Below are 26,692 nucleotides of genomic sequence, written 5' to 3' on the forward strand. Positions count from 1 at the left end.
TTAAGGACTAGAATAGGGGAAAACCATGGAAGTTTAAACTGTTCTGTGTATTTTTCTCTAACTTTTCACTTTGGTGAATTCTCAGAACTTTTATAGCCTATACCAATGGTTCTCAAAGTGTGTTCTGTGGGTATTTCCTTTAGGTATGCCTTGAAATTTTGAGTATTATATTACTGCAGATAAAAGAAAATTTATAAGTAATTTTGTTTAATATAAATTTTACTTGTCCAGCATACATAGTGTGATAAGTATAGTATTCACAAAATAAACAAAACTTGCCTATTACAGGTACACAATATCCTCAAAATACGCCAGAACTTGAACTCGCAAAGAACTCAACAAAAACAGCTGCTCTTACTGAAGGGAAACTGCGCATTTGTGAGTCTCTCGACTCTCCCATAGTGTTGCCAACTTAAACATTCAGTATGCTTATTACAAAGAATACTGTGCCATAACCCCTCCCCCTAAAAAATAAAGTTTGAGAATCATTGGCCTATATATACACCATGTAGTCTAGCACTCAGTTATATATTTCTCTCTTTTTTTTGTTTTCTCTCCTTATTTTTCTAAGCTCTGTGAGGACATGTGGTTGTCTCTTTTGCAGTCCCCATAGCTTCTAGCACTATGCTAGCCACTAATGTCTGCTTAAATAGTTGTTGACTTGATTGTAGTAGGAAAATATAGGAGAGATTGTGATGTTCTATTATTAATACTTGGTTTAAAATCTCTAGTTTTGGGCAGAAACAATATTTTGAAATATTAATTATAGATTTTAAACATTTACTTGAATTTTGTTTTAAGTTTATTTACATTTCCAGATCATTGTTAATAAGCAACTGTCTTTTAAACAAACTGCAAATAGTAAGATTAATAAGAAAACAAAGCTTAATGTTGCAAATGAAGTTATTGCAATACTAATATTCTTTACATTTTGTTTGTCTTCAAGCAAATGGTTATGAGCCTTAGAGTTTCTGAACTCCAAGTACTTTTGGGCTACGCCGGAAGGAACAAGCACGGGCGTAAACACGAACTTCTCACAAAAGCACTGCATTTGTTAAAGGCTGGCTGCAGTCCTGCTGTACAAATGAAAATTAAAGAACTCTATAGGCGGAGATTTCCCCAGAAAATTATGACACCTGCGGACTTATCTATCCCCAATGTACACTCAAGTCCCATGCCAGCAACTTTGTCTCCGTCTACCATTCCACAACTTACCTATGATGGTCACCCTGCAACATCACCATTACTTCCTGTTTCTCTTCTGGGACCTAAACATGAACTGGAACTACCCCATCTTACATCTGCTCTTCACCCTGTCCATCCGGATATAAAACTTCAGAAATTACCATTTTATGATTTGCTGGATGAACTGATAAAACCCACCAGTCTAGGTAAGGTTTCAGTAGTCTTCAATAATGACTTGGATTATCTTGTTATATTTGGTGGAGGGCAGATTTTTTGTTTTAGACTGCTTCCTTCTGTAATTATGATTAATTTTCCATGAAAATGTATTTGGTTAAGTTTTTTTAACACCTAGCAAAGTAGCAGAACTTTTTATTTTAAAATAAATGCAAAAAAAAAATAAATGCATTAAAAATTCTTAAAGATTTTTATTATTGAGGAGGGGAGGTTTTTTGACTTTATGACAATCAAATTCTTCTTATTCTGTTTCTTTTCAGTAGTTGAGGACAAAAGAAAACACTAGAAAGATTAAATATGGGAATAAAACCAAGCTAGAGCTTAATCTTTGAAATAACCTATTAAAATATTTATATGTTAGCTTTACTGATTAAAAAGTTTAACTAGTATTGTTTAAAATCAGTTTCTGCTAATACCAATTTCTGGATTCTTTTTTTCCTTTTAAGATTTGATGACATCTATAACAGATTGGTAAATGGTTTTGATTATTCAAATGGGTAAATGGTTTCAGTTATCTAATAGAAAGAAGTTTTTATATTTAAATGTATGATCTAAACTTGTGATCCATTGGAGCTTCTGGATTAACAAAAGAAATATTTCAGGTTAGTTCTCAAATTGTGTGTATGGATCATTAGGTAGATATAGCAATACATTCCCTTATATAGTTATAATTTTTATATCTGAATCATTTGATGAAATTTTATTCATTGAATTTTTCAGTCTTTCTCATCATCGTGTTGATGATCAGAAAATCATTTTGATTTGTATATTACTGTTCTACATTAAATATAACTGGCTTTATTTGATTGTTTTACCTACATAAGTAGGTTACTAAAATATTTTTATATCATTAAACAGTATTATTCTGTAATACTTGTAGTTGTATTTGGATTTAGGAAATATTGAAGTGCTATCTCTTTCCTAGGTAGGTTTTTATTTTATTATCAGAATTTATTTGAACAATGATTCCAGGAACTATTTTTAATATAATTTCTGCCCTCTATTTTTAGAAAATTAAATTTATTTAGAATATTTTTCCATGCTTTCATGATTCATGTTCTTTCTCTCCCTTCTTCCTGCCCCCTCCTCCCTGAGCTGACAAGCAATTCCACTGGGTTATACATGTGTCATTTTTCAAAACCTATAAACATGTTACTCATATTTGCAATATAATGATCATTTAAAGTCAGAATCCCCAATCATATATACCCATCGAGCCACATGATCAATCATTTGGTTTTCTTCTGCTTTTCTACTCCCACAGTTTTTTCTCTGGATATGGATAATGTTCTTTCTCATAATTCTTTCAGAATTGTCCTGGGTCACTGCATTGCTGCTAGTAGAAAAGTCCATTACATTTGATTGTGCCACAGTGTGTCAGTCTCTGTGTATAATGTTCTCCTGGTTCTGCTCATTTCACTCAGCATCATTTCCTGGAGGTCGTTCCAGTTCACATGGAATTCCTCCAGTTCATCATTCCTTACAGCACAGTAGTATTCCACCACCATCAGATACCACAATTTGTTCAGCCATTCCCCAATTGAGGGACTCCTCCTTCCATTTTCCAATTTTTTTGTCACTGTAAAAAAGCGCAGCTATAAATATTTTGTACAAGTTTTTCCTTATTATCTCTTTGGGGTACAAATCCAGCAGTGGTATGGCTGGATCAAAGGACAGGCAGCCCTTTGTCTGCCCTCTTTTTTACTTAACCTTAAAATGGCTGATGTACCTGGGGTTTTTTTATTTGTTTTTTATTTTTAGTTGTAGGTTTGGGCTTTTTTTTTTAATATATATATATAATTATAATTGTGCTTATTTTTTCCTTTAGCTCCCAACTCTCAAATGATTTGCTGGTCTTCGTGTAAAACAAGATTCTGATTCATTGTTGTTATAAATACCAGTTGACAATATCATCAGGTGATCCTTGGCCCTAACATTTGGTTTGTGTACAGTAGAAATATAATCTGATTCTACATTATGATTTTTTAAGCAGATATTTTTTAAAAAAATTTCATAGAAGAAATAGATCCTATTTGCTTAAAAGTTACTATAAGAACAATTTTTCAGGTTTAAAAGGAAGATCATAATATTAAGATTGCAGTTGTATATTGATTATCTGTTAGTATCTAAACAGTCTAAAAGATCTATTAAGCTAATGGCAGCTGCAACCCAAAATAAATAAAAAGATTTCCCAGAAGGTCACAAGGCTAGAGGTAAAAGGAACTTCAGAGGCAATCTAGTTTAGTCTCTTAATTTTATAGATGAGGAAACCAAGATGTAGGGAATTACATGACATATCCCTTAAGGCACAAATAGTGGATGTTAAGAATTGCAATTCAAACTTAGGTCTCTTATCTTCAAGTTTATTGCTCTTTCCATTTTACCATATTGCCTCTAAATGTATAGGACCATGAGATCTAGATGTGGAAGGGACTTTAGAGTTATCGAGTTCAGCCCTCTCAATTTAAAAAAATAAGGAAATCGAGACCAAGAAATATTAAGTGGCTTCTCTAACGTCAGACAGGTAGTAAGTAGTAGAACTAGGATTTAAATTCAAGTACTCTGACTCCACATCCAGCAAGCTTTCCAATGTGTTATTTGCTTCATCCCACTAATAATTTTATCCTGAAATAGAATTATTTTAAGATATTTTAATATACAAGTTGTGACTTCTAATTGTGTTTATAGGCATTCTGCATTCATTTTTATACATTAGCCCAATGTAGCCTAACTTACCCATGATTTACATTTTGTCATGTTATATTGCTTAAACAATGCTACAAATTACTTTTATTGGTTTGAGCTTTAAAAATTTAGAAATGTACAATATATATCTTCAAAATTTAATAGTAAGAAATAAAAAACAAATATTCTAATGAAAAGAGCCAGTTTTGGTGATTTCTGAAAAAGTTTTTTAAGTTTCTGTTGAATTTTCTGTTTATATTCTTGTATATACCCCCTCTCATTGGCTGATAGTATATACTTAATAACATTTTTTTATCTTATTTACCGGAAGATGAAAAAATACATCTAAGGAAATAGTCACATACTGTAGGAGTTTGCTGGTTATTTGTCAAATTGATTTGAATTGCTGTATATTATGCTAGACATTGAAGATTTATTGAAATGAAAAAATTGCCTGCTTTCTGACCTCAAAGAACTTTTTAGTAAGGGGATAAGGCAGGTATACAGATTGATTATAGAGCGTCAAGTACTAAGTGATCACTGGGAATACAAAAGAAAAGCAATGACACAAAAAAGAGTCTTTACTATCTAGGGACTTAAAAAAATGAATGAGGACAACATGCAAATAAATAGGCACATAAATGAATAGGAAGATATAAAGCTTGATTGTGATAAATACATATATAAAAGAGAAGTTAAGTAGTAATGAACGAGAAATTAGAGAGGAGTCACATTTAGTCAAGGAAGAATTCTTAGAGGAAATGACTCCTGAAGTCACCTGGAAGGAAGAAAAGAATTCCAACAGGAAAATAAAATTAGAAAATGGCCAATAGTCCAATTTAGCCTGAAAATAGTGTTTGCAATGAGCGATATGAGATAGGTTTGAACCATGGAGTTGTCAGTGCCTACATATGTGTTTTGTTTTTTTTAAAGATTTTGATGGAAAATTTAATCAGAAAAATGCTTAAGGAAAAAAAGATTGTGTCACCTGGATATACATACATACTGTGTGTCTGTGTGTGTGTGTGTCCCCCAACTAAAAGACCATCTTTTACAGGAATCCTTTCCCAACCCCTTAATTCCAGTGCCTACTCTCTGTTGTTTCCTATTTATCCTGTATATAGTTGGCTTTGTTTGCATGTTTTCTCCCCCATTAAATTGTAAGCTTCTTGAAAGCAGGAACTGTCTTTTATCTCTTTTAGTATCCTCATTCCTTTAGCGCAGTGACTGGCACATAATACATGCTTAATAAATGTTTTCTGATTGATTGATAGTAGCCTGGTATGATATTATTGTTTTTTGTTTGTTTTACTATTGCTTTTTGTTTTTGATTCAGTTCTTTTCTCCCTGGTATCTTATCTTATCTCTTATTGAAGGTTTGGTGATACAGAACTGAATTCAGGAGAGAGAGACTGGATATTTAGATCTGAAAATGCTGTGAGTAGAGATGATGTTTGGAAACATGGGAGCTAATGTAGAGAGAAGCGGATTCAGGACAAAACTGAAGGATACTCACAGTTAAAGGCTGTGGCTTAGATGATGACCTAGGAAAGGAGACTTAAGAAATAATAGGTAGGCAGGAGGAAAGAACCAAGAGACAATAGGAGGAAGGGGAGAGAACAGACATTTATTTTTAGAGTCAAAAAGTTTAGCTGCCTTTCAACTAAAGTTGTTAATAATCTATTAAGCATCTATTATGTTGTAGATGCTGCTAATCACTGCTTTCAGGGAACTCACTATCTATTGGTAGAGAGACAACATGCAGACATCTGTCTATAAATAAGATATATACAGGATTGCTATTGTTCAGTTGTTTTTCAATCATGTCTGACTCTTCTTGACCCAGTTTGGGATATTCTTGGCAAAACTACTAGAGTGGTTGGTCTTCCATTTCTTTCTCAGCTTATATTTTACAGATGAGAAAATAATTAAGTGACTTGTGCAAGGTTATGTAGCTGGTAAGTGTCTGAGATTAGATTTGAACAAAGGAAAATGATTCTTCCTATCTTCAAGGCCCAAAACTCTTATCTACTACACCATCTAGTTGCCTTATATACAGGATAAATTGGCAGTAATTCCAGAGGGAAAGTGCTATCATTAAGAGGGAACCAGAAAGGATTCTTGCAGAGGATGAGATTTTTAGCTAAGACTTTAAAGGGAACTGAGAAAACCAAGTTGTAGAGATGAAGAGAGAGCATTCCAGGCATGGAAGAAAGTCAGTGGAAATCCACAATCTGATGGAGTAAATGTCTTATGTGAGAAACAACAAAATCATTGTCATTGGATCATAAAGAAATAATACTGAAATGGTAGGAAGGGGCTAGATTATGAAGGGCTTTAAAACTAAATGAGATTTCATATTTTTTCCTGGAAGTTATAGGGAACAGCTGGTATTTGTTTATTGAATAGGGGGATGACATGATCAGACCTGTGTTTTAGGAAGATAAATTTAACGGCTGAGTGGACAATGGATTTTTTTTTAAATTTACCTTCCATCTGTAATAAGGGACTATTTTGAATGATAATCGATAATTAAAGATCAGGCTGTTCTCTTTTTCTTTTTCCCTTCCTTCAGCCTCCCTTCTTCCTCCCTTCATCCTCCCTTATTCTTCCCTCCCCCTTTCTTGTTGATCTTCTATTAGTCTCTTAAATCAACTCAAGGTTAGTTTTATGATGTCTGAAATGAAATACTCTTTCTCTTCTTTATCTTATGTAAGGGGTTTATTGGGGAAGACAGGGAAGGATCAAAATGGAAGGAGAGAAGAGGGTATGGGATTTCCCTAATACTATAGTGAGTCTTAGGTTGAAGGATGTTGGAATATAGTTCCATCTTAGAATCAATACTATGTTTTGGTTATAAAGAAGAAGAGTGGTATGGGCTAGGCAATGGGGGTCAAGTGACTTGCCCAGGGTCACACAGCTGGGAAGTGTCTGAGGCCAGATTTGAACCCAGGACCTCCCATCTCTGGGCATGGCTCTCAATCCACTGAACTACCCAACTGCCCCCTGGACAATGGATCTGAAAGAGAGAGGCCAACCACCTGGCTCTCACTAGTCCAGGCAGGTGACAAGGGACTGCTAGGAAAGTAGGAGTGTCACAGGAGAGAAGGGGATGTATATAAGAGATGTCAAGGAGGTAGAATAAATAGGACTTGACAACAGATTGTTTATGAGGAAGTTAGAGAAAGTAAAGAATTGAAGATGGTTGACACCTGGGTGACAAGTCTGGGTGACTAGGAAGATGGCAATGCCCTCTCCTTTAATAAGAGATCTAGAAAGAGGTTTTCCACTTCTTTCTTCATGTTTCCCTGTCTCTTAGATCTCCTCATTCCACTTAATCCTTAAGTATGAAGATATGACTGTGACACTCTTTTACTGAATCAACTCCAGTAGCTTCCTTACCTCCAGAATAAAATATGAATTCTTATTTAGCTTTTAAAGTCTTTCATAGTGTGGCCACAACCTATTTTCCCCATGTTGTTCTTTATTACTTCCCTTTTTATACTCTGTGATCTAGCCAGTTGGTCTTCTTTCTCTTCTTCACATGTGCCACACTCTCGTTCCCTTTTTTGTGTGTTTGGTCTGTGTGATAATTAAAATGTTTGGGAGCAAGGGAAATATATATATCAATTATGACCACTGAAATATGTTTTCTACTGTGTCTTGGTTTTATATAAATATAAGATGGTCGCCAGGGAATATATTCCCAATTTATGAATATGCCCAAGCCAACTGGGTTTTATAGAGAAATTTAATTTATAATACACTGATTAATCAATAGAAAAAGAGAGAAAGTAAGAAGGGAATAAGAATGAATAAATCAGTCAGTTGGTTTTATCACTCACCCAAGATCTCTCTTGATAAGGCTTCTCATGCCAACCTCAGGCTCCACCTTCAAGAGAGCCCCCTTTCAAGAAATGTTTCCAGAGAATTCTCCTCCTTCAGAGCCACCTCGCTCAGAGCAAAACCTCCTCCTCCCTGTCCTCAGACCCCTTATCTTTAAGGAAACCATCTAAGTCCCCTCCCCTCAGTTCTCACATCTACCAATCACTGTCGATGTCTCCCCTGTGCCAATGGTGGCTCTAGCTTAACCCAGGACCGCCCAGAGGTCTGTTTCCTTTGCACATGTCTGTTGTAGGTCATATTCTCAAATAATTAAATCTTGATCTATGCTACAGCCCTTCCTAAATCCTGTTAGACTGAGTAGGGTGGAGATTATAAGTTCTAAGACCTGGTTCTGTCATTTCAAGTATCTCTATTGTATCAATTCTAAAATCAATCATGACTCAAAGAACTTCCTGTTCTATGCTTAAGCATAGGTCAAAAAGCCCTTTCCATTGTTTTGTAAAAGGTTTCTGTCCTAAAGTAGTCTTAAGTAGGGAGGAGAAGGATCCTCCCGCCAAGGGGTTTCACATTCCAATAGAGTTCTTACTATCAGTAGGAAATTTTTTCCAAGTATGAAATTTCCCAATGGTGAAATTTCCAACATTCATAAGTCTAAGAAATTTTAAGGTTTACAACTGGCCATCCTTCCGTGTCTGGAATGTACTCCTTTGGCTCATAGAGTCTCTTCCTTTAAGATATAGCTGAAGCATCACCTTTTATATGAAGCCTTTACTGATATCCTTCCAACTGCTGTTGCCTACAACCAAACCACTTTGTGTTTGTTTGCATTTTATTTTCATTATATTTATTATATGTATGTTGATGTGTGTATTTTGTCACCTCCCATTCAAAGGCAGGAATTATTTAATTCTTTGTATTTGCTCTATCCCCAGTACCCAGAATTGTGCCTAGAACATAAGTAACTGATTAAAATGCTTGTTTATTGATGGATAACTATTGTCAAGACCTGTGTATATCTTTCTTGCATAATTCCAATTTTTTTTCCAAAACAGCTATAACTTAGTTTTTTACCAATAGTGTAGTGCTGTGCATGTCTAAAAACCATCCAACATTGACTTTCCATCATTTTTCATCTTTATTAACTTTTGCTGAGTATGAGAAAGAACCTCACTTATTTTATTATTTTTTTGTGATTTAGATTTCTTTATATTTTATATATAACACATTTTAATAGTGTCACATGATTGTTATATCATTTTATATTAAATATATAAAAATATATATCATATTAAATATACAAAACTGAGAGTTTGCTATTTTCTTGTAGAAATATTTTTGAGGAATCTTATTTTTTTGAACTCTTACTGATTCTTAGTCATCTCCATTTCCTTTTTTAAAAAAATAAGACATTTAAGAAGTAGCAGTATCTTCCAATTTTTTCATTTATTGAATATATCTCACCAGTTTCAATATTCTACCCTCTTCCCTTTAAAATAAAAGCAAAACAGAATCAGACATTTTTTGTTTATGATCCTGTGATACATCACCATTTGCTATGATTTTTCAGAGATTGCCAGTCTCAACTCAGTAATCACATCTGCCCATTCATTGAGTAGCCTGTTCTCTACCATAGTTATATGTGTATATGTTTATACATGTATTTGTACATATATAAGTATACATATAGAGAATACATACACATTTTGTTCTTATTCAGTTATAGCTGACTCTTCATGATCCCATTTGGGGTTTTCTTGGCAAAAATACCGGGGTGATTTGCCATTTCCTTCTTCAGTTCATTTTACAAATGAGGAAACTGAGGCAAACAGGATTGAGTGACTCTCTTATGAGTCTTATTTTTATTCTTATTCCTTATATTCTTATTCTTACTCATTCCTTTTGACTATTCTAGCAACCAAGTCTCAGTTATACTTAGAAAAAATTAAATTCCAAGTTTAGGTGTTAATCACTATATCATGTATTTCATAGCATTTTAAAAAATTTTATTTAGTCAATTTAGAACATTATTCCTTGGTTACAAGAATCATATTCTTTCCCTCCTTTCCCCCATCCCTTCCCATAGCTGACATGCAATTCCACTGGGTATAATTTGTGTCTTTGATCAGAACCTATTTTCATGTTGTTAATGTTTGCATTAGGATGATCATTTAGAGTCTACATCCCCAATCATATCGCCCTTGACCCATGTAATCAAGCAGTTGTTTTTCTTAGGTGTTTTTCCTCTGAATGTGGATAGTGTTGTTTCTCATAAATCCCTCCGAGTTGTTCAGGATCACTGCATTGCCACTAATGGAGAAGTCCATTACATTCGATTGTACCACAGTGTATCACTCTCTGTACAATGTTCTCCTGGTTCTGCTCCTCTCACTCTGCATCAATTCCTGGAGGTTATTCCAGTTCCCATGGAATTCCTCTACTTTATTATTCCTTTGAGCACAATAGTATTCCATCACCAACATATACCACAATTTGTTCAGCCATTTCCCCAATTGAAGGGCATCCCCTCATTTTCCAATTTTTTGCCACCACAAAGAGTGTAGTTTCATAGCATTTTTTAATCAATAAACAAGCATTTATTAAGCATCTACCCTGTACCTGACATTTGCTAGATACCATAGGCACAAAGACAAAAATAAGACCTTGCCTTCAAGGAGCTTATTCTATTAGGGAGATTAAATGTGTACATGTAAATGCATGCAAGTACATGCAAATACATCTTGTAACCATTAGTTACAAGATTATGAAGAGACACACACTAATTGGAATCCAGGAAGGAAGAATATTAGAGATGAGTTTTGAATGAAACTAGTAATTCTAAGAAGTGAAGGTGAGAAGACCATGCATGCCAAGCATGGAGGACAAACTATCCAAAGTCAGGGTCAGATGGGAACTGGAATATTTTATGTGAAGAGGAAGGTCATTTTATACAAGAGTACATGAAGAGAAGAAAAATGTCTGATTAGACTGGGTTGTAAAAGGCTTTAAGCACCAAACAGAGGAATTTATATTTGACTTTAGAATGGATTGGAAGCCACTGGAGTTTATTGAGCAGAGAAACAGGATGAATAAAGTAAGAGGAATACTTCTTTGGCACCTTTGTGGAGATTGGATTAGAGAAAAGATAGTTTTGAGTCAGAGGAGACCAATTAGGAATAAGAGGTAATGAGGGCCTAAATTAGTAAATTAGCCTTTTGAGTAATAGAGAAAGAAACTGATAGGAAAGATGGTGTAAAGGTAAAAGCAATAAAATTTGTCAACACTTGTATGTGAGAGGTGAAATGAAGAGTAAAGATGTTTCACTTTACCAACTTGCATTATTGGAATTATCTACTACCATTAGTGATGGTTTATACAGAGATAGGAAAGTCTGGAAAAGAGATTTTCTAGGAAAAGTAGTGAGTTTTGTTTTAGACATATTTGAGAGACATAAAGCATTTATTTCTTAGAATAATAATAATAATAATAAAGCAGATTTTTAATGATAGATTATATACTCATTGGCTTATATATTTTTAAATCATATTTTGATTGATAATTTTTTCATCAGCCAGTTATTTATTTAGGGGTGAAAACACTTCTAAAATAAAATTCTTGCTTTGTTTTAAGCCAGTGATGACACTGCAGCTTATAGGTAGGAATTCAAATTTTATTCCAAAGCTCTATTCAATCTTACTGCTATATGTAGAATTAAATCTCCTCTAATGTCTAGATCTACTTTTAGATGGTAGTTAATTACATTTAAGGGCTTTACAATAAGGATTTAAGGGCACTGGGAAACCTATAATTAATGATGCTGGCTACAATCAACATTTGTTTGGCCATAAGGACTCTGGATCTAATGTTGTTAAGACAAAAATGGAAATGTTTTCACAACATCTTATTAAACAGTTTGAAGTGAAGCTAAACTACAATCCCTGTCCTTCAGTAGATTACATTTTACTGGAGATAACCATCTATACAAATATATCAGTTCAGGCAGAATTGAGATGGAAGGAAAACACTTAACAAGATAAGGGGAATCTTTTTTAAAATTCTTTTTTCTTTCTTTTATTTTTTAACATTCTTTTAATTTTGGATTCCAAGTTATCTTTTGACCATTGACAAGACAGAAAGTATGACATCCATTATACATGTGAAGTCATGCAAAACATTTCCATATTAATCATGCAAAAAAAGTAAGAAAAATAAAGAAGATGGAAAAATATATATACTTCAGTCTGCACCCAGAGTCCATCAATTCTCTGAAGGTGGATAGCATATTTCATCATGAATCCTTTAAAATCATCATGGATCATTGTATTGAACAGAGTAGCTAAATCTTTCACAAATTGCCATTGTTACAATATTGCTATTACTGTATACAGTATTTTCCTGATTCTGTTGACTTTTCTTTATATCCATTCATAAAAATCTTCCTAAGTTTTTTAGAAACTATACAGATAAGGGCAGTCTTTTTTTTCTTTTTCTTTTTTTAAAAATATATTTTATTTGATCATTTCCAAGCATTATTCGTTAAAGACATAGATCATTTTCTTTTCCTCCCCCCCACCCCCCATAGCCGACGCGTAAGTCCACTGGGCATTAGATGTTTTCTTGATTTGAACCCATTGCTTTGTTGATAGTATTTGCATTAGAGTGTTCATTTAGAGTCTATCCTCTGTCATGTCCCCTCAACCTCTGTATTCAGGCAGTTGCTTTTTCTCGGTGTTTCCACTCCCATAGTTTATCCTTTGCTTATGAATGGTGTTTTTTTCTCCTGGATCCCTGCAAGTTGTTCAGGGACATTACACCGCCACTAATGGAGAAGTTAAGGGCAGTCTTGATAGAGTAGGTAGTACCTAAGCTGGCCTATGGAGGAAAGACTAGTATTCTTAGAAATAGAAATGAAAAAGGGAATGTATTCCAGGCATGGGGGAAGTGAACCAAAGCAAAGGAGAAATGGAATATCAAGTTCAGATAATGACTGGTAATCTATATTTCTTTATAATTTATAGTTTGTCAAGTGGGATATTATGAAAGAATAAGAATATTGTTTGCTTTGTAGTATTTGTTAAAAGGTACGGATTCCTAAGCAGAGGCGGTGATTGGGGAGGTGAGAGTGGTGGGAGGAGTGGAGTATATTTGGAAAGGAAAGTGGTATAAAATGAAAGATAGGAATAATTTTTGTAAAGCAGTACTTTGATGCAAATATTTTACTTCTATAGGTCATCTTTATGGGTTACCTAACTGGAATTTATAGCATATATTTTTAAAAGCCCAATAAGAACCTTTGTTACTTTTTTTAAAAAAACCTTAATCTTGCCTTAAATAATACAGTGTCATTACCATTATGAACAAAGGTTATAAAACATTGCATTTTGCCTCTGATTATCTCTTTCCTTTCAAAGTGAATAGGGTATTAATAATTTATGCTTGGACATGCTCTCTTTTATCTTTTCTTAGCTGATAGCATAGTGGCATTCATAGAAAATCCAGGCAAAATCTCTTATACAATGACCAAAATAACTAATAACTCTTCTGGAAGTAAGTGGTTTGATTTAGGCCTCGATGAACAAATAATTAAATTGGTACAGAACACTAACATTGAGTTACTCCTTTTTTCCCCTTGAAAACAAAAGGGAACTTTCATGTGAAATTGTATGATTTTTTAAAAGGCTACTCTCTGGGGGGCATCTGGGTAGCTCAGTGGATTGAGAGCCAGGCCTAGAGACAGGAGGTCCTAGATTCAAATCTGGCCTCAGATACTTCCTAGCTGGGCAAGTCACTTGACCCCCATTACCTAGCCCTTACCACTCTTCTGCCTTGGAACCAATTCCAAGGCAGAAGTAAGGGTTTTATTTTTAAAAAAGATAAATAAATTTTAAAAAGCTACTCTCTGTAAAATATTCTTAATCAGTTTGAGTGATTAGTCTTCTAGTTGGTTTCACAAGATAGTTCTGTTACACATAATTCTTTGGTTTTCCATACCTCTAAAATTAATTGAAAATGTAAAGATGGTGACTATAGCAGTTCCATTTAAAAGAAGCATTCTCTTGAGGTAAGAATAATTTAAAGTGATTTTTCCTCCCTTTGAATCACAAATTAGAGTGTCAAAAGAAATTTTGTCGACCTCTATTTTGGAGGCAGCATGCTACATTAGAAAAAGCTCCTTGGCTTTGGAGTCAGAGGACCTGGGTTAAAAATCCTTCCTTTGAGGAATTTAAGATCAAGCAAGAGATAGAGAACATTACAAAATGTAAAATGAATGACTTTGATTACATTTAAAAAAAGGTTTTGTACAGGCAAAACCAATGCAACCAAAATTAGAAGGAAAGCAACAAACTGGGAGAACATTTTTATAACAAAACTGACAAAGGTTTAATTTCCCAAATAGATAAGGAACCAAGTCAAATTTACAAAAAATCAAGCCATTCCCCAATTGACAAATGTCAAGGGACATGAATAGGCAGTTTTCCCATGATGAAATCAAAACTATCAATAAGCACATGAAAAAAGTGTTCTAAATCCCTCCTGATTAGAGAAATGCAAATTAAAACAACTCTGAGGTACCATACACTGTATACCTGTCAGACTGGCCAATATGACAGCAAAGGGAAGTGATAAATGTTGGAGGGTAAATGGAAAAATTGGAACATTAATGCACTGCTGGTGGAGTTGTGAATTGGTCCATCCATTCTGGAGGACAATTTGGAACTATGCACAAAGGGCTTTAAAAGACTGCCTGTCCTTTGATCCAGCCATACCACTGCTGGATCTGTACCCCATAGAGATAATAAAGAAAAAGACTTGTACAAAAATATTCATAGTCACATTCTTTGTGGTGGCAAAAAATTGGAAAATGAGGAGGTATCCATCAATTGGGGAATGGCTGAACAAATTGTGGTATCTGATGGTGATGAAATATTATTGTGCTGAAAGGAATAATGAACTGGAGGATTTCTATGTAAGCTGGAATGACCTCTAGGAATTGATGCAGAGCAAAAGGAGCAGAACCAGGAGAACATTGTATGCAGAGACTGATACATTATGGCACAATCAAATGTGATGGACTTCTTTGCCAGTAGCACTATAATGATCCAGGACAATCCAGAGGAACTGATGAGAAAGAACACTATCCACATCCAGAGAAAGAACTGTGGGAGTAGAAACGCAAAAGAAAAACACATGATTGATCACATGGTTTGATGGGAATATGATTGGGGTTTTGGCTTTAAAAAATCATTATTGCATATATGTGGAAATAGATTTTGAATAATGATACATCTATAACCCAGTGAAAAAGCTTGTCAGCTCCAGGAGTGGGAAGAGAAGAGGGGAGGGAAAGAACATGAATCGAAACATGGGGAAATATTCTAATTTTTTTTTAAAAGGCACCAAAAATTCTTTCCTTTGGTGCTTACTACCTTTATCAACTTGAGCAAGGAACTTGACTTGGCCCAAGTTTCCATATCTATAATTCTTTTTGTATATCTGACCTCTTAACTTTAACGTCCTAGTGCCTCACCCTTTTTAAACTTTTCTTACTATGCCTCCAGTGAGTCGCTCCCTGCTTTCCTAAGAACATCATCTTCTGGTTTTGTTTTCCTTTCTTTGAAATCTTGACCCAGCAGTTAACCAGTTCAATTTTGCACTGTTCTATACACTTGAATCTCTTCTTTTCCTATAACTGCTTGCCTCTTCCTAAATCTTAAACTGATTATTTCTATATCAACCTTCTGTGCTTCTATATAGTTAAAAAGAAAGAAATCACATAACTGTGCTCCTGTACCTTCTCCCTAATCTCTTCAGTATTGTCAACTTTCACTGAATTCTCTACATCGAAGGACTTTGCTTCATATTACTATGAGAGAGAGACACAGAGAGAGACAGACTCTTCTCCCTTTTTCATCTTTCATCACTCGGACATCCTCCTCCACTATCTCCTTTAGTCTTTAATGAGAAAGTGGAGACTTGCCAAGATTAGCTACATATCCACCCTTGATCCCATTCCCCCTTCCCTGCCTTGCCTCCCATTATCATTCTTACTATTATTTTCACTCTCTTCCTTATCTACTGGGCTCTTCATCAGTACCTACAAAAATTGTCATGTTTCCTCATCCTTAAAAAAAAAAAATCTTCACTTTTTCTTACTAGGTCCATTCACTTTCATCCTAGGTCTTTTCTCCCCTTTGCAGCTAAAATCTTGACAAAGCTTTTCAAATTGTCTTCACCATTTCTCTCACTTGTAAATCTACTCTAATTTGGTTTCCTACCTTATTGCTCAATTGAAACTACCCTCTCCAAAGTTACCAGTGATCTCTTATTGGGTATAAAGCCTAATAAGAGAGGCAAACCAGCTGATGATATTCACATTTTACAATTAGGAAACTGGAATTTAGAAGTTACTGTAACTTGCCTAAAGGTATATAGGGAATCATTGCCAGAAGCTGAATAGAATTAAGGTGCTTGATTCCACTATACCATACAGCCTAGATCAGTGATGGTGAACCTTTTAGTGACTGAGTGTCCAAACTGCAACCCTCATGCCACTTGTGAGCCCCCCACTTTACCCCAGCCAGGGGCAGGGAAGAAATGCTCCCACTGGACTATTGGGCAGAGGGGTGGATCATGTAAGAAATGTCTTCAGACATGTGTAGAGAGGGGAAAGGGAACAACCCACTTTGTCATACTCTGGCACGTGTGTTCACCAATGTAGGCCTAGATCTTGGGCCCATATCCTTTCTATAGGCATCTGTCCCTAAATAGATAATGGAAGTTTTTTGGGAGAGTAATTAATTAGATTATTGGATTTATTATACAAAAGTTATAAACTTTTCAGAAATAATGCTTATTTCACATGTCTAAGGATTTTTTTTTAACTATGAGAGGACTCTAAATCACTTGGAGAGGGAACAAATGGGCAATTCTTAGTAATGCAGATTGTTTCATTTTAAACATATAGGCCTGGACATATATTCAATTTATAAATGATACAAGAATTCTTATGCATAACTTTGGAGTGTTGGGTTTTTGAAAGTATTAATATGCCAAAGGAAATTAATTCTCTTTTCTTACTGGATCCTTTCCATGAAGGGAACTGCATATAAAATGCATTCCATTTTAACAAAAATGTAGGCTTTGCCATTGCTAGATTTTTCAAACTAAACCAGATCTCATATTTCTGCAGATATGGTTGCTCTGGCTACCGATTATTATTTTTGAAAGTATCTTGTATTTTAAACAGAATGCATACATAAATAAAATCCTAATTTGCATTATTAGTATATTGTAATGTAGAAACTGAAGATTTTGAGAAGGAAAAGCCAAAGCCAAACACAGTTTCTAGAGATAGTTAAGACCATAGAGTTTCAGTAACTATTGTCAGAGCACAAGGCTAGTTTTTTATCCCATTTCTTGTACTAACATATGCTATATGAATACAGACAGGTAGCTTAACCTCTCTAGACCTTCATTTTCACACCTATAAAATGGGCACAATTCTAAAATCTTTTGGTCCCTTCCATTTTTGTGATTTTTAAAATTCTATAGATAGTAGTAGTTCAAAATTTACTAAGTTCCTATTATGTGCCAGGCACTGTACTAATAAGCATGGGAATTTGAAGGAAAACAAAAAGTAGTCTCTATTGTTAAGAAGCTTATGACCTGATGGAGAAAACAACATACATACCACTATGTAAAAATGAGATATACCATTATATACAAGGCAAATTATAGATAACCAGCCAGGGAAAGGCACTAGCATTGGGGGAAAGAGGGAAGTTTGGAGAAGGCTTTTTGCAGAAAGTGAGATTTGAAGGAAGGCGGGGGAAACTAGAAGACAGAGATAAAGAAAAGAGAGGAGCATAGAGAACAGTCATTAAAAATGCCCAGAGTCAGGATATTGAGAGTATCTTATGCCAGTAACAGAATGTTCAATGTCCCTGGATCAGAAAATAATTTGGGGAGAGAATGGAGTAATAAGACTAGAAAGATGGAGAGGTCTCAGGTTATGGAGCGCTGCAAAAGCAGTACAGATAGGGAACTGTTAAGAGTTTGATTGAATAGAGGTAGCGGGGTAGCATGGCCAGGCTTGCACTTTAGGAAGTTCAGTTTGATAACTGAGTGGAGAATTGTAAAACAGGGAAGAGACTTGACAGGGTGACTTAGAGTCAAGATTTGGATTCAAATCCTATCACAAACACTTACTAGCTTTGTTATCCTGGAAAAATCACTTAACCTTTCAGCTGCAGTTTCCTCATATGTAAAATTAGATTATTGGCCTCTGAAGTCCCCATCAGCACTAGAGCTGTGATTCTAAGATAGCCAATACAAAGACATGCAGAGGGAAGATAGAATGTTGTGTATGACCAATAGAGAGGCCAATTTGGTTAGGTCATACAATATGGGAGGGACAAAACAAATTATTCTTATCTAGAATATTTTTCTATGGTTACATGATTCATGATTTTTCCCATCCTTCTTTCCTCCACTCCTCCCAGAGCTGACAAGTAATTCCACTGGGTTATGCATGTATCATTGTTCAAAACCTAAAACAAGTTATTCTTAATTATTGTGTTTAATTTTGCTGCGCATGTGTTTGTGCATGTGTTTATATATCAGTCAAGAATATGTGTATCAAGGGGGCAGATGGGTGGCTCAGTGGATTGAGAGTCAGGCCTAGAGACAGGAGGTCCTGGGTTCAAATTTGACCTCAGACACTTTCCAGCTGTGTGACCCTGGGCAAGTCACTTAACCCCCATTGCCTAGCCCTTACTACTCTTCTGTCTTGGTGCCAATACACAGTATTGACTCTAAGACGGAAGGGAAGAGTTAAAAAAAAAGAAAGAATATGTCTATCAGGGGCCCAAAGCTGGTCAAAACTAGCCTATTTTATCTAAATTTTTAAAAATTTACCTGGATAGAAATTAGGAGACATTAAAGGCCTTTCCACTGGTATATGAATTTGAAATTCATATAACATTTTGACAGTTATTACTATAAGCCCAGCATTATATAATTTAATTTATAGCTGTTGATAATTTTGTTTACTAATTTAAAATAACTTTTTATAATTTCTTTTGTTCTTATATCACCTACATTTCCTAATAGATCCTTCTTCCTTCCCCTACAAAAGAGCCATTTCTTACAGTAACAAAAAAGGGGAGGGAAATAGGAAGAAGCAGTTATGGAGAGAATTTTTTAAATTCAAAGATAATATATTTTCCCAATTACATGTAACAATAATTTTCAACATACATTTTCCAAAATTATAAGATCCAAACCATCTCCTTCCCTCCACTCAAATATGGTAGGTAATTTAATCTGGGCCATACATGTATTATCATGCAAAACACATCTATGTTGATCATTGTTGCAAGAGCACACTCATAGAAAGCCAAAACCCGAAAATAAAACTGTAAATACACTGATGTGAAAGATAGTATGCTTTGATCCACATCCATCACACTCCAACAGTTCTTTCTGTGGAGGTAGATAGCATTCCCCATCACATGTCTTTCAAAATTGTCTCGGGTCATTGCATTGCTGAAAGTAGCCAAATTTTCACAGTTGATCATCATACAATATTGCTATTACTGTGTACAATGTTCACCTGCTTCTGCTTATTTTGCTCTGCATCAGTTAACGCAGGTTTTTCCAGTTTTTAAATGAAATCATCTTGCTTATCATTTCTCATAGCAAAATAGTACTCCATTTCCAACATATAACACAATTTTCTGCACCTGATGGATTTACCCTCAATTTCCAGTTCTTCGCCACCACGAAAAGAGCTACTATTATCATTTTTGTGTAAGTAGGTCCTTTCCCCTTTTTTATTCTCTCTTTGGCATACAGACCCAGTAGTAGTACTACAGATCAAAGGTTATACACAGATTATCCTTTGGGCATAGTTCCAAATTGCCCTCCAGAATAGGTGGATCAGTTTACAACTCCACCATCAATGTGTTAATGTCACAGTTTTGCCATATTTCCTCCAACATTTATGATAAAAAATTTTTTTAATTGATTTTAAGAAACAAAAGATCTATGTTGTTAAGGGGAATAATGTGATTTTTAAAAAGAAAAGCATTTCTCTGGAACAGACTGAAAAAAAAAAGGATCAGAAATAATGGAACTCAACTCAGTTTTTTATAAATCCCCAAAAATAAATTACTTGGGATAGTCTCATAAAAATTAGATATATAACACATCCCATAACAAACTCAAAATAGATACAACTTAGAAATTAAAGATCATAACTTAAAGAAAAAAAAAGTAGGGGAGAAAAACCAGATTAGGTATACCATTCACAACTATGAATAGGTAAAATATTCCCAACCAAATAGCAGATAGAGGTGGTTACAAGACATAAACTAAATCATTTCAAATACATGAAATTGAAAAGTTTTTGCATGAACAAATTTAATTCAACTAAAACAAAATGGGAATTGATTAACTGGGGAAATCTCCATATCAAATATGTTTGACACATGTCTGATATCCAAAGAGAGGAGCAATGTTGTATAGCAGATAGGGAACCAGCCTCAAAACCAGAAGTTGTTATTCGATCATTTCAGGCATGTCCAGCTCTTCGTGACCCCATTTGGGATTTTCTTGGCAAAGTGGTGGAATACATACCTAGGTATTACTGGATCAAAGAATGTGTACAATTTTTTACTACTTTGGGAATAGTTCCAGAGTGTTCTCCAGAATGGTTGGACCAATTCACAGATCCACCAACAATGCATTAATGTCTCTATTTTTTTCACATACCCTCTAGTATTTGTATTTTCCTTTTCTGTCATGTTTACCAATATGATACATATGAGGGGCTACCTCAAAATTGTTTTCATTTATATTTTCCTAACCAATAGTGGTTTAAAGCATTTTTCGTGTGTGTGTGTGTGTGTGTGTGTGTGTGTGTGTGTGTGTGTGTGTGTATTTTTTTAAGCCCTTACCTTCTATCTTGGAGTCAATACTGTGTATTGGCTCCAAAGCAGAAGAGTGGTAAGGGCTAGGCAATGGGATTTAAGTGACTTGCCCAGGGTCACACAGCTGGGAAATGTCTGAGGCCAAATTTGAACCTAGGACCTCCTGTCTCTAGGCCTGACTCTCAATCCACTGAGCTACCCAGCTACCCCCTCATATAACTATTAATAGCTTTGATTTCTCCTGAAAATTTTGGTGAGGAAATGTTCATCTTAAATGCCCTAGGATGACAAGTCTAGTGTTTCACTATTATTGTATAGATTATCATGAGGATACTTTCCAAATCTGTTACAACTCATTTTACAGTTCCAAAAACACAAGCTAACTTTTATTGCAGGGGTGTTCATTGCTTTTAACAATCTATTTCCATTCAGCTTTTATTTCAGGATGCCAATGAGTTTTAATATATTCTATCATAGCCACTTGATGCATTTATTATTTTTGTATACGTGGAAGAGATCAAGATATTTTTATGTAGATATTACTTTGATCCATTGATTCTTTGTGTCCTCTGTATTCAAGCTAAAAGCTTTCACTTTCTTCTTCCTAGGTATACAGTAAGAATTCTATACCTATCAAGGCTAAATGGCATTTTGACATTATTGGAGAAATATCTATAAGATGAAGGATTTGTTTAATGTGGTTTTTGGTAGAGCCTCAGAGCTTGATATCATCTAAATACATCAAATGATAAAATGTTTCAGTTCAACTTCCTTTTAATTTGGAAATCACACTTCTCTTTAGGAAAGATGATAATAGATTTAAAGATAGGTAGAACTAGGGCTTAAATTGCCATGCTGGAAATACCAAATTTTTTTGTCAGTTCCAAATGGCTTTGTATTGGTGATATGTTTTAAATAGAGAATAACTTTCTGTTTATTCTTTAAATATCCTACCTTTATGGTATCCTACTATAAGTAATGAGTGTAGAACTGAGTCACAGGTTTTGCAAAAATTAACAGGTAATATAAATATGTTATGGCACTTTTGAACAGCATGTTCAAAAATTACTACATTGATAAGTTTTTTTTATACTCTCTGAGACTCTTGGCACACTCATTTTGCTACTCAGCTAATGTATTGTTTTCTTGTGTTTATATAGTTTTTTAGTGATATAAGCTGTGAATGCTTTATATAAGGTACAATAAACATATAATTGCCCCATATTTGAAAGATTTACTGGTGTTCTCTTGGTACTAGAAATGTGATGCCTTCTGTCAAGAAAGGTGAAATCAAATTTCTATCTGAAAAATGTTGCTTACCTCATATTCTCTTTTTTCAAAGTTTTATTGATAGTTTGTTTTTATATCTTTAATTTCCCAACATATTCTTCCTTTCTCTTCCCACAAACATCCTTGTTATATACTTTTTCAAAAGGCAAACTGTTATTTAACTTTCTACTTGGCGCAATGACATTCTTTAATAAATGTTGCTATTATAACATGAATTTGAACTTTCAGCTTCCGACCTTTTCTTGAATCTTTCTCTGGGTTTGTATATTAAAATAGACAACAATAATTTATATGTAAACTAAGTGTACTGAGATGCTTTTTAAAAAAAACAATACAGCTAATTCTTCATATGCCTATAGAATCATTTTTAAGGTAAATTTAAAATTAAAATTGTAAATAAATCTTTTTCCTTTCCCATGAAGTTCAAATGGTTTGTTTCTCTTCTGCACATTTTTATACAGATCTCCTAAATCAAGAGTATAGATAAAAATCTCCCAAACCAGGAATGATCTCAGATCATTATTGCTAGATAATGTTGAAGAAATTTAGCAGTTATTTTATTCTTGGATAACATTTTTAAATAATATTGACTTCCTATCACTTTTGTCCTTTTACTGTCATCTTTCCTCTCCCTAGTTGTCATTTAATCATATAAATTTTATCTTTTACCCTCACCTTTAAAACGTACTTACTGGGGGCAGCTGGGTAGCTCAGTGGATTGAGAGTCAGGCCTAGAGATGGGAGGTCCTAGGTTCAAATCTGGCCTCAGACACTTCCCAGCTGTGTGACCCTGGGCAAGTCACTTAAATCCCATTGCCTAGCCCTTACCACTCTTCTGCTTTGGAGCCAATACACAGTATTGACTCAAGACGGAAGGTAAGGGTTTTAAAAAAAAAATAAATAAATAAAAATGAAATGTACTTAATAATGCCCTGTATACAATGTAAGTACATTATGTCCATTTTCTTTTGTGTGTGTTGTTTGTATACCTTTAAAAATGTCATCTGTGTTTTTAAACTATAAATAATTAGATTAGAGGCATCCAACTAATAACATGCATAGTATTTTAAGAACTTATTGTTCTTTTCACACGTATTGCAAAGAGGTAATAAGCATAGCTCTTTTAAAATATGTAATAAACTCATGTTACTTCTAAAGCTGCCTTGCTTGTCTTGTGATTCCTTCTGGTCTTCCTTCTGTTCTCTTCTGTGCTTTTCAAAAACATGTTTCAATGACCCTCTTTTTCTTTTTTAGGAACCCTATTCCTCAACTTCTCTTCACAGGCCCCCTCTCTTGTAGAGAAGAAAGAAAAAAACAATCTTTGTAACAAATGTGTGTAGTAAAGTACCTCCTTAAAAATATGTCATTAGAAGACAGCATTATTAGTTCAAAGTATGTATACAGTTTAGTGAGTTTTCTATTATTCCCAATTGCTGTGAAACTGTCTATTTCTGGAAAACAATCACCAACAATACATTAATTAGTATGTTTGTTCTAGCAGTCTGTATGGTAAAATTTCAGAGTTATTTGCAAGGACTGCAAGAGTACTGGGAAATTATAAAGGGAAGGGGCAGAAAGAAAAGCATTAAATTAAATTCAGTCCAAATCCTGGCTCTGTTACTCATTACTTGTGTGATTCTTGGTCAAGTTACAGCCTCTTTAGTCTTCAGTTTCCTTATCTGCAAAATGAGGGCATTGAACCAATTGATTGAGCCAATCCAACTCCTGAAATCTACAATCCCAACAAGAACCATTTCCCAGTATATATGAACAGTTTTCAGACATATTAAAAAAAACCACTTAAAAATCACAGCTAGAAAAATATGAATTACTAGTAAGTTGTAGTGTCCTTCACAGGGGTATTATTACTATTTTATTATTTTTTCTCTGAGGTACTGCTTAAATTGTTACTCTCTCAGATGGTTTGGTCTTATTAGTGACTCTAGGTTCATATTTCTTTCTTCAGGTAAAATCGACAAGCTTTCTTTAAGCACCTACTATGATGTTATTTGGAGTCTTCCTTTTTTTAACTTGTATCTCCAGTGTCCGGTCTTGATATGGATTTTGTGCTAGAATTAGGTTTTGCCTCTTCCATATCCTTTAATGGGTTTGTTGATCCCTCTTTAGTCTTTACTGAAATTTCTTGGGTTCCTGCTACTGACTTCTATTTTTTCTGGTATGTCCACACATAGTGCAAGTATCAAGTCTTCCCCCCTATTCTACATAGCTCTACCCTCTCTCCTTAATTATATACTCAAGTGTTGTGGTCTTCAGAGTGTTCTACAGGGTCTCAGCTGTAATGCTTCTAATTTCTTATACTCCTGGAATATACCACTCAGAGATATTTGGGGGTCTTCATTTCTAGTCACTTTATCTCCTGATTATTTTCTTGTCAGAAATTCTCTTCTAGAACTCTGGTTTCTAGCTATCTTTTTGTAAAATTTTCAGCTAGATCAAAGCATTTGTTTTTCTTTTAATTTCTTGGTAATTATTTGACCTGATGCTATTTTTAGATGTTTACTAGAGTTTGTGTCAGAATTGGTCTAGGAAGTGATCATTCACATAGCTGTCTAAACTGGTAGCCCCAATAAGAAGGGTCAGTGAGGGTCTACCAAAATTTTAAGCACCAAAAACGTGAAGGAAATGAATGAAATAAGCTCAAATGTATATATGCCCAGTAGCCTTGGAACCAAAATGGAAAAAAAAATTTTTTTAGAAGAATTACCCAGGAATTGGTAGAATTACAATCAGAATCTTTAGCAGTTAGTATGATCTAGGAGAGGACTTTATTCTTCCCTAAAGTCTGTAGTTTTTAAAACTGGAAGAGATTTTGAAATTTTCTAGGCCTATTCTTGTTTGTGCAGATCAAGAAACTTGTGTACAAATCACTGCACGGTTAAAGGTCAACATATGACATCATTTTGATAAGTTGATATAATATTTCAAAATATTTGGAATGGTAATGTTTAAGGAAAAATACCTCCATCCCGCTGAAGCACCCCAGCGGTAGATGTAACATCATATCTAATGGCCTGTCTGTCTTGGCATTCCCTGCCATCAGCCTGAGCATCAACATGCAACATTGCCATAAAGGGAGGAGCTAGGGGGATTAATAAGGCCAGCAGAGGGAGAAGACCTCTTTACTTCCTCCCTTGAACAGATGAGTTCCCTGGGCAATGCATGGCGATTGGCATCAGCATAGAGGGAACCATGCAGGGCTCAAACCTAAGACCATATCTGCCTTAAATTAGTAAGGCAAAATCTCTTACTCTCTCATTTTATTAATAAATGCATAAAACTCTTGCAAGACCCTATTTTATTCCTAAGTTGCTACCACAATAATTATAATAAATGAATAGGTTCCACTAATGTAACTGTTACCATGTTAGGTAGCTGGTTGCTTTCTACAAAAGGTACTTTTGTTCTGACTATATTAGTCTTACTAACTTGCCACATTTAAATTGACTTTTCCTTAAAAATGTATCTGCCAAGATTTATAAAGATATGTAATTTGGCTTTTTGTCCAAAGGGCTCAAAAAGCTACCCTTCAATACTACTACAAGGTCCATATCCCAAAGACATAAAAAAAAAGTAGAGAGTGCAGAAATATTTATTGCAGGAATATAAAGGAATATTAATTCTTTTTTGTGGTTTCAAAGACTTAGAAATTGAAGAGTAGCCCATCAATTGGACAATGATTGAACAAATTGTAATAAAGGATTATAATGGAATATTATTGTGCTATAAGAAACAATGAGCAGGATGATTTCAGAAAAACCTAGACTTACATGAACTGATAGAAAGTGAAGGGAACATTGTACATAGTAACCCCAATTCTTTTTAAACCCTTACCTTCTGTCTTAGAATCATTACTAAGTATTGGTTCCAAGGCAAAAGAGTGGTAAGGCCCGTGTTGGCAAACCTATGACACACATGCCAGAGTTTGGCAGAGGGGGCTGCTCCCCACCCCTCTACACTCATACCTGAGGGCATTTCTCACATGACCTGCCCCTCTACTCAGCAGCCCAATGCAAACACTTCCTTCCTCCCCTGTCTGGGGTAAGGTGAGGGACTCACATGCAGTGATGGCTACAGTTTGGGTACTTGATCTCTACAGGGTTTGTCATCACTGGGCTAGGCAGTTTGGAGTTATATGACTTGCCCAGGGTCAGACAGCTAGGAAGTATGTATCTAATATTATATTTGAACCCAGGACCTCCTGTCTCTAGGCCTGACTTATCCACTAAGCTACCTAGAGTCCCCAGTATTTTTTGATGAACAACTGTGAATGACCTGGTTATTTTCAGCAATCCAGTGATCCAAGACAATCCCAAGGCTCATGATAAAAAATGCCATCTGCCTTTAGAGAAAAATCTGATGGAGTCTGAATACAGACCAAAACACAATATATTTCACTTTTTTTTCTTTGAGATCTCTTCCACAAAATGACTAATATGGGAAAATGTTTTACATGATTGCACATGTAAAATCTATATCAGATTGCTTATTGCCTCAGGGAATGA

General features: G+C 34.8%; 1 protein-coding gene and 1 long non-coding RNA gene across 6 annotated transcripts in view; one reads left to right on the plus strand and one right to left on the minus strand.

Annotated features, from left to right (window-relative positions):
- Positions 1–26,692, plus strand: part of PIAS1 (protein inhibitor of activated STAT 1) — a 194,428-nt gene that overhangs the window by 78,543 nt on the left and 89,193 nt on the right. For 3 of the 5 annotated variants that reach the window (XM_056808709.1, XM_007479620.3, XM_056808708.1), the window contains 2 exons: positions 289–378; positions 947–1,391. In XM_056808709.1, coding sequence (XP_056664687.1) covers positions 950–1,391 — 442 coding nt within the window. In that variant the 5' untranslated portion in view covers positions 289–378; positions 947–949. The remainder of the gene's footprint in view (positions 1–288; positions 379–946; positions 1,392–26,692) is intronic. The other 2 variants (XM_007479621.2, XM_056808715.1) reach the window with 1 other exon arrangement.
- LOC130456091 (uncharacterized) overlaps positions 1–26,692 on the minus strand; it is a 131,921-nt gene that overhangs the window by 45,495 nt on the left and 59,734 nt on the right. The gene's annotated exons all lie outside the window — the stretch shown is intronic.

Source organism: Monodelphis domestica, chromosome 1, assembly GCF_027887165.1.
Source record: "Monodelphis domestica isolate mMonDom1 chromosome 1, mMonDom1.pri, whole genome shotgun sequence".
Taxonomy (NCBI): Eukaryota; Metazoa; Chordata; class Mammalia; order Didelphimorphia; family Didelphidae; genus Monodelphis; species Monodelphis domestica.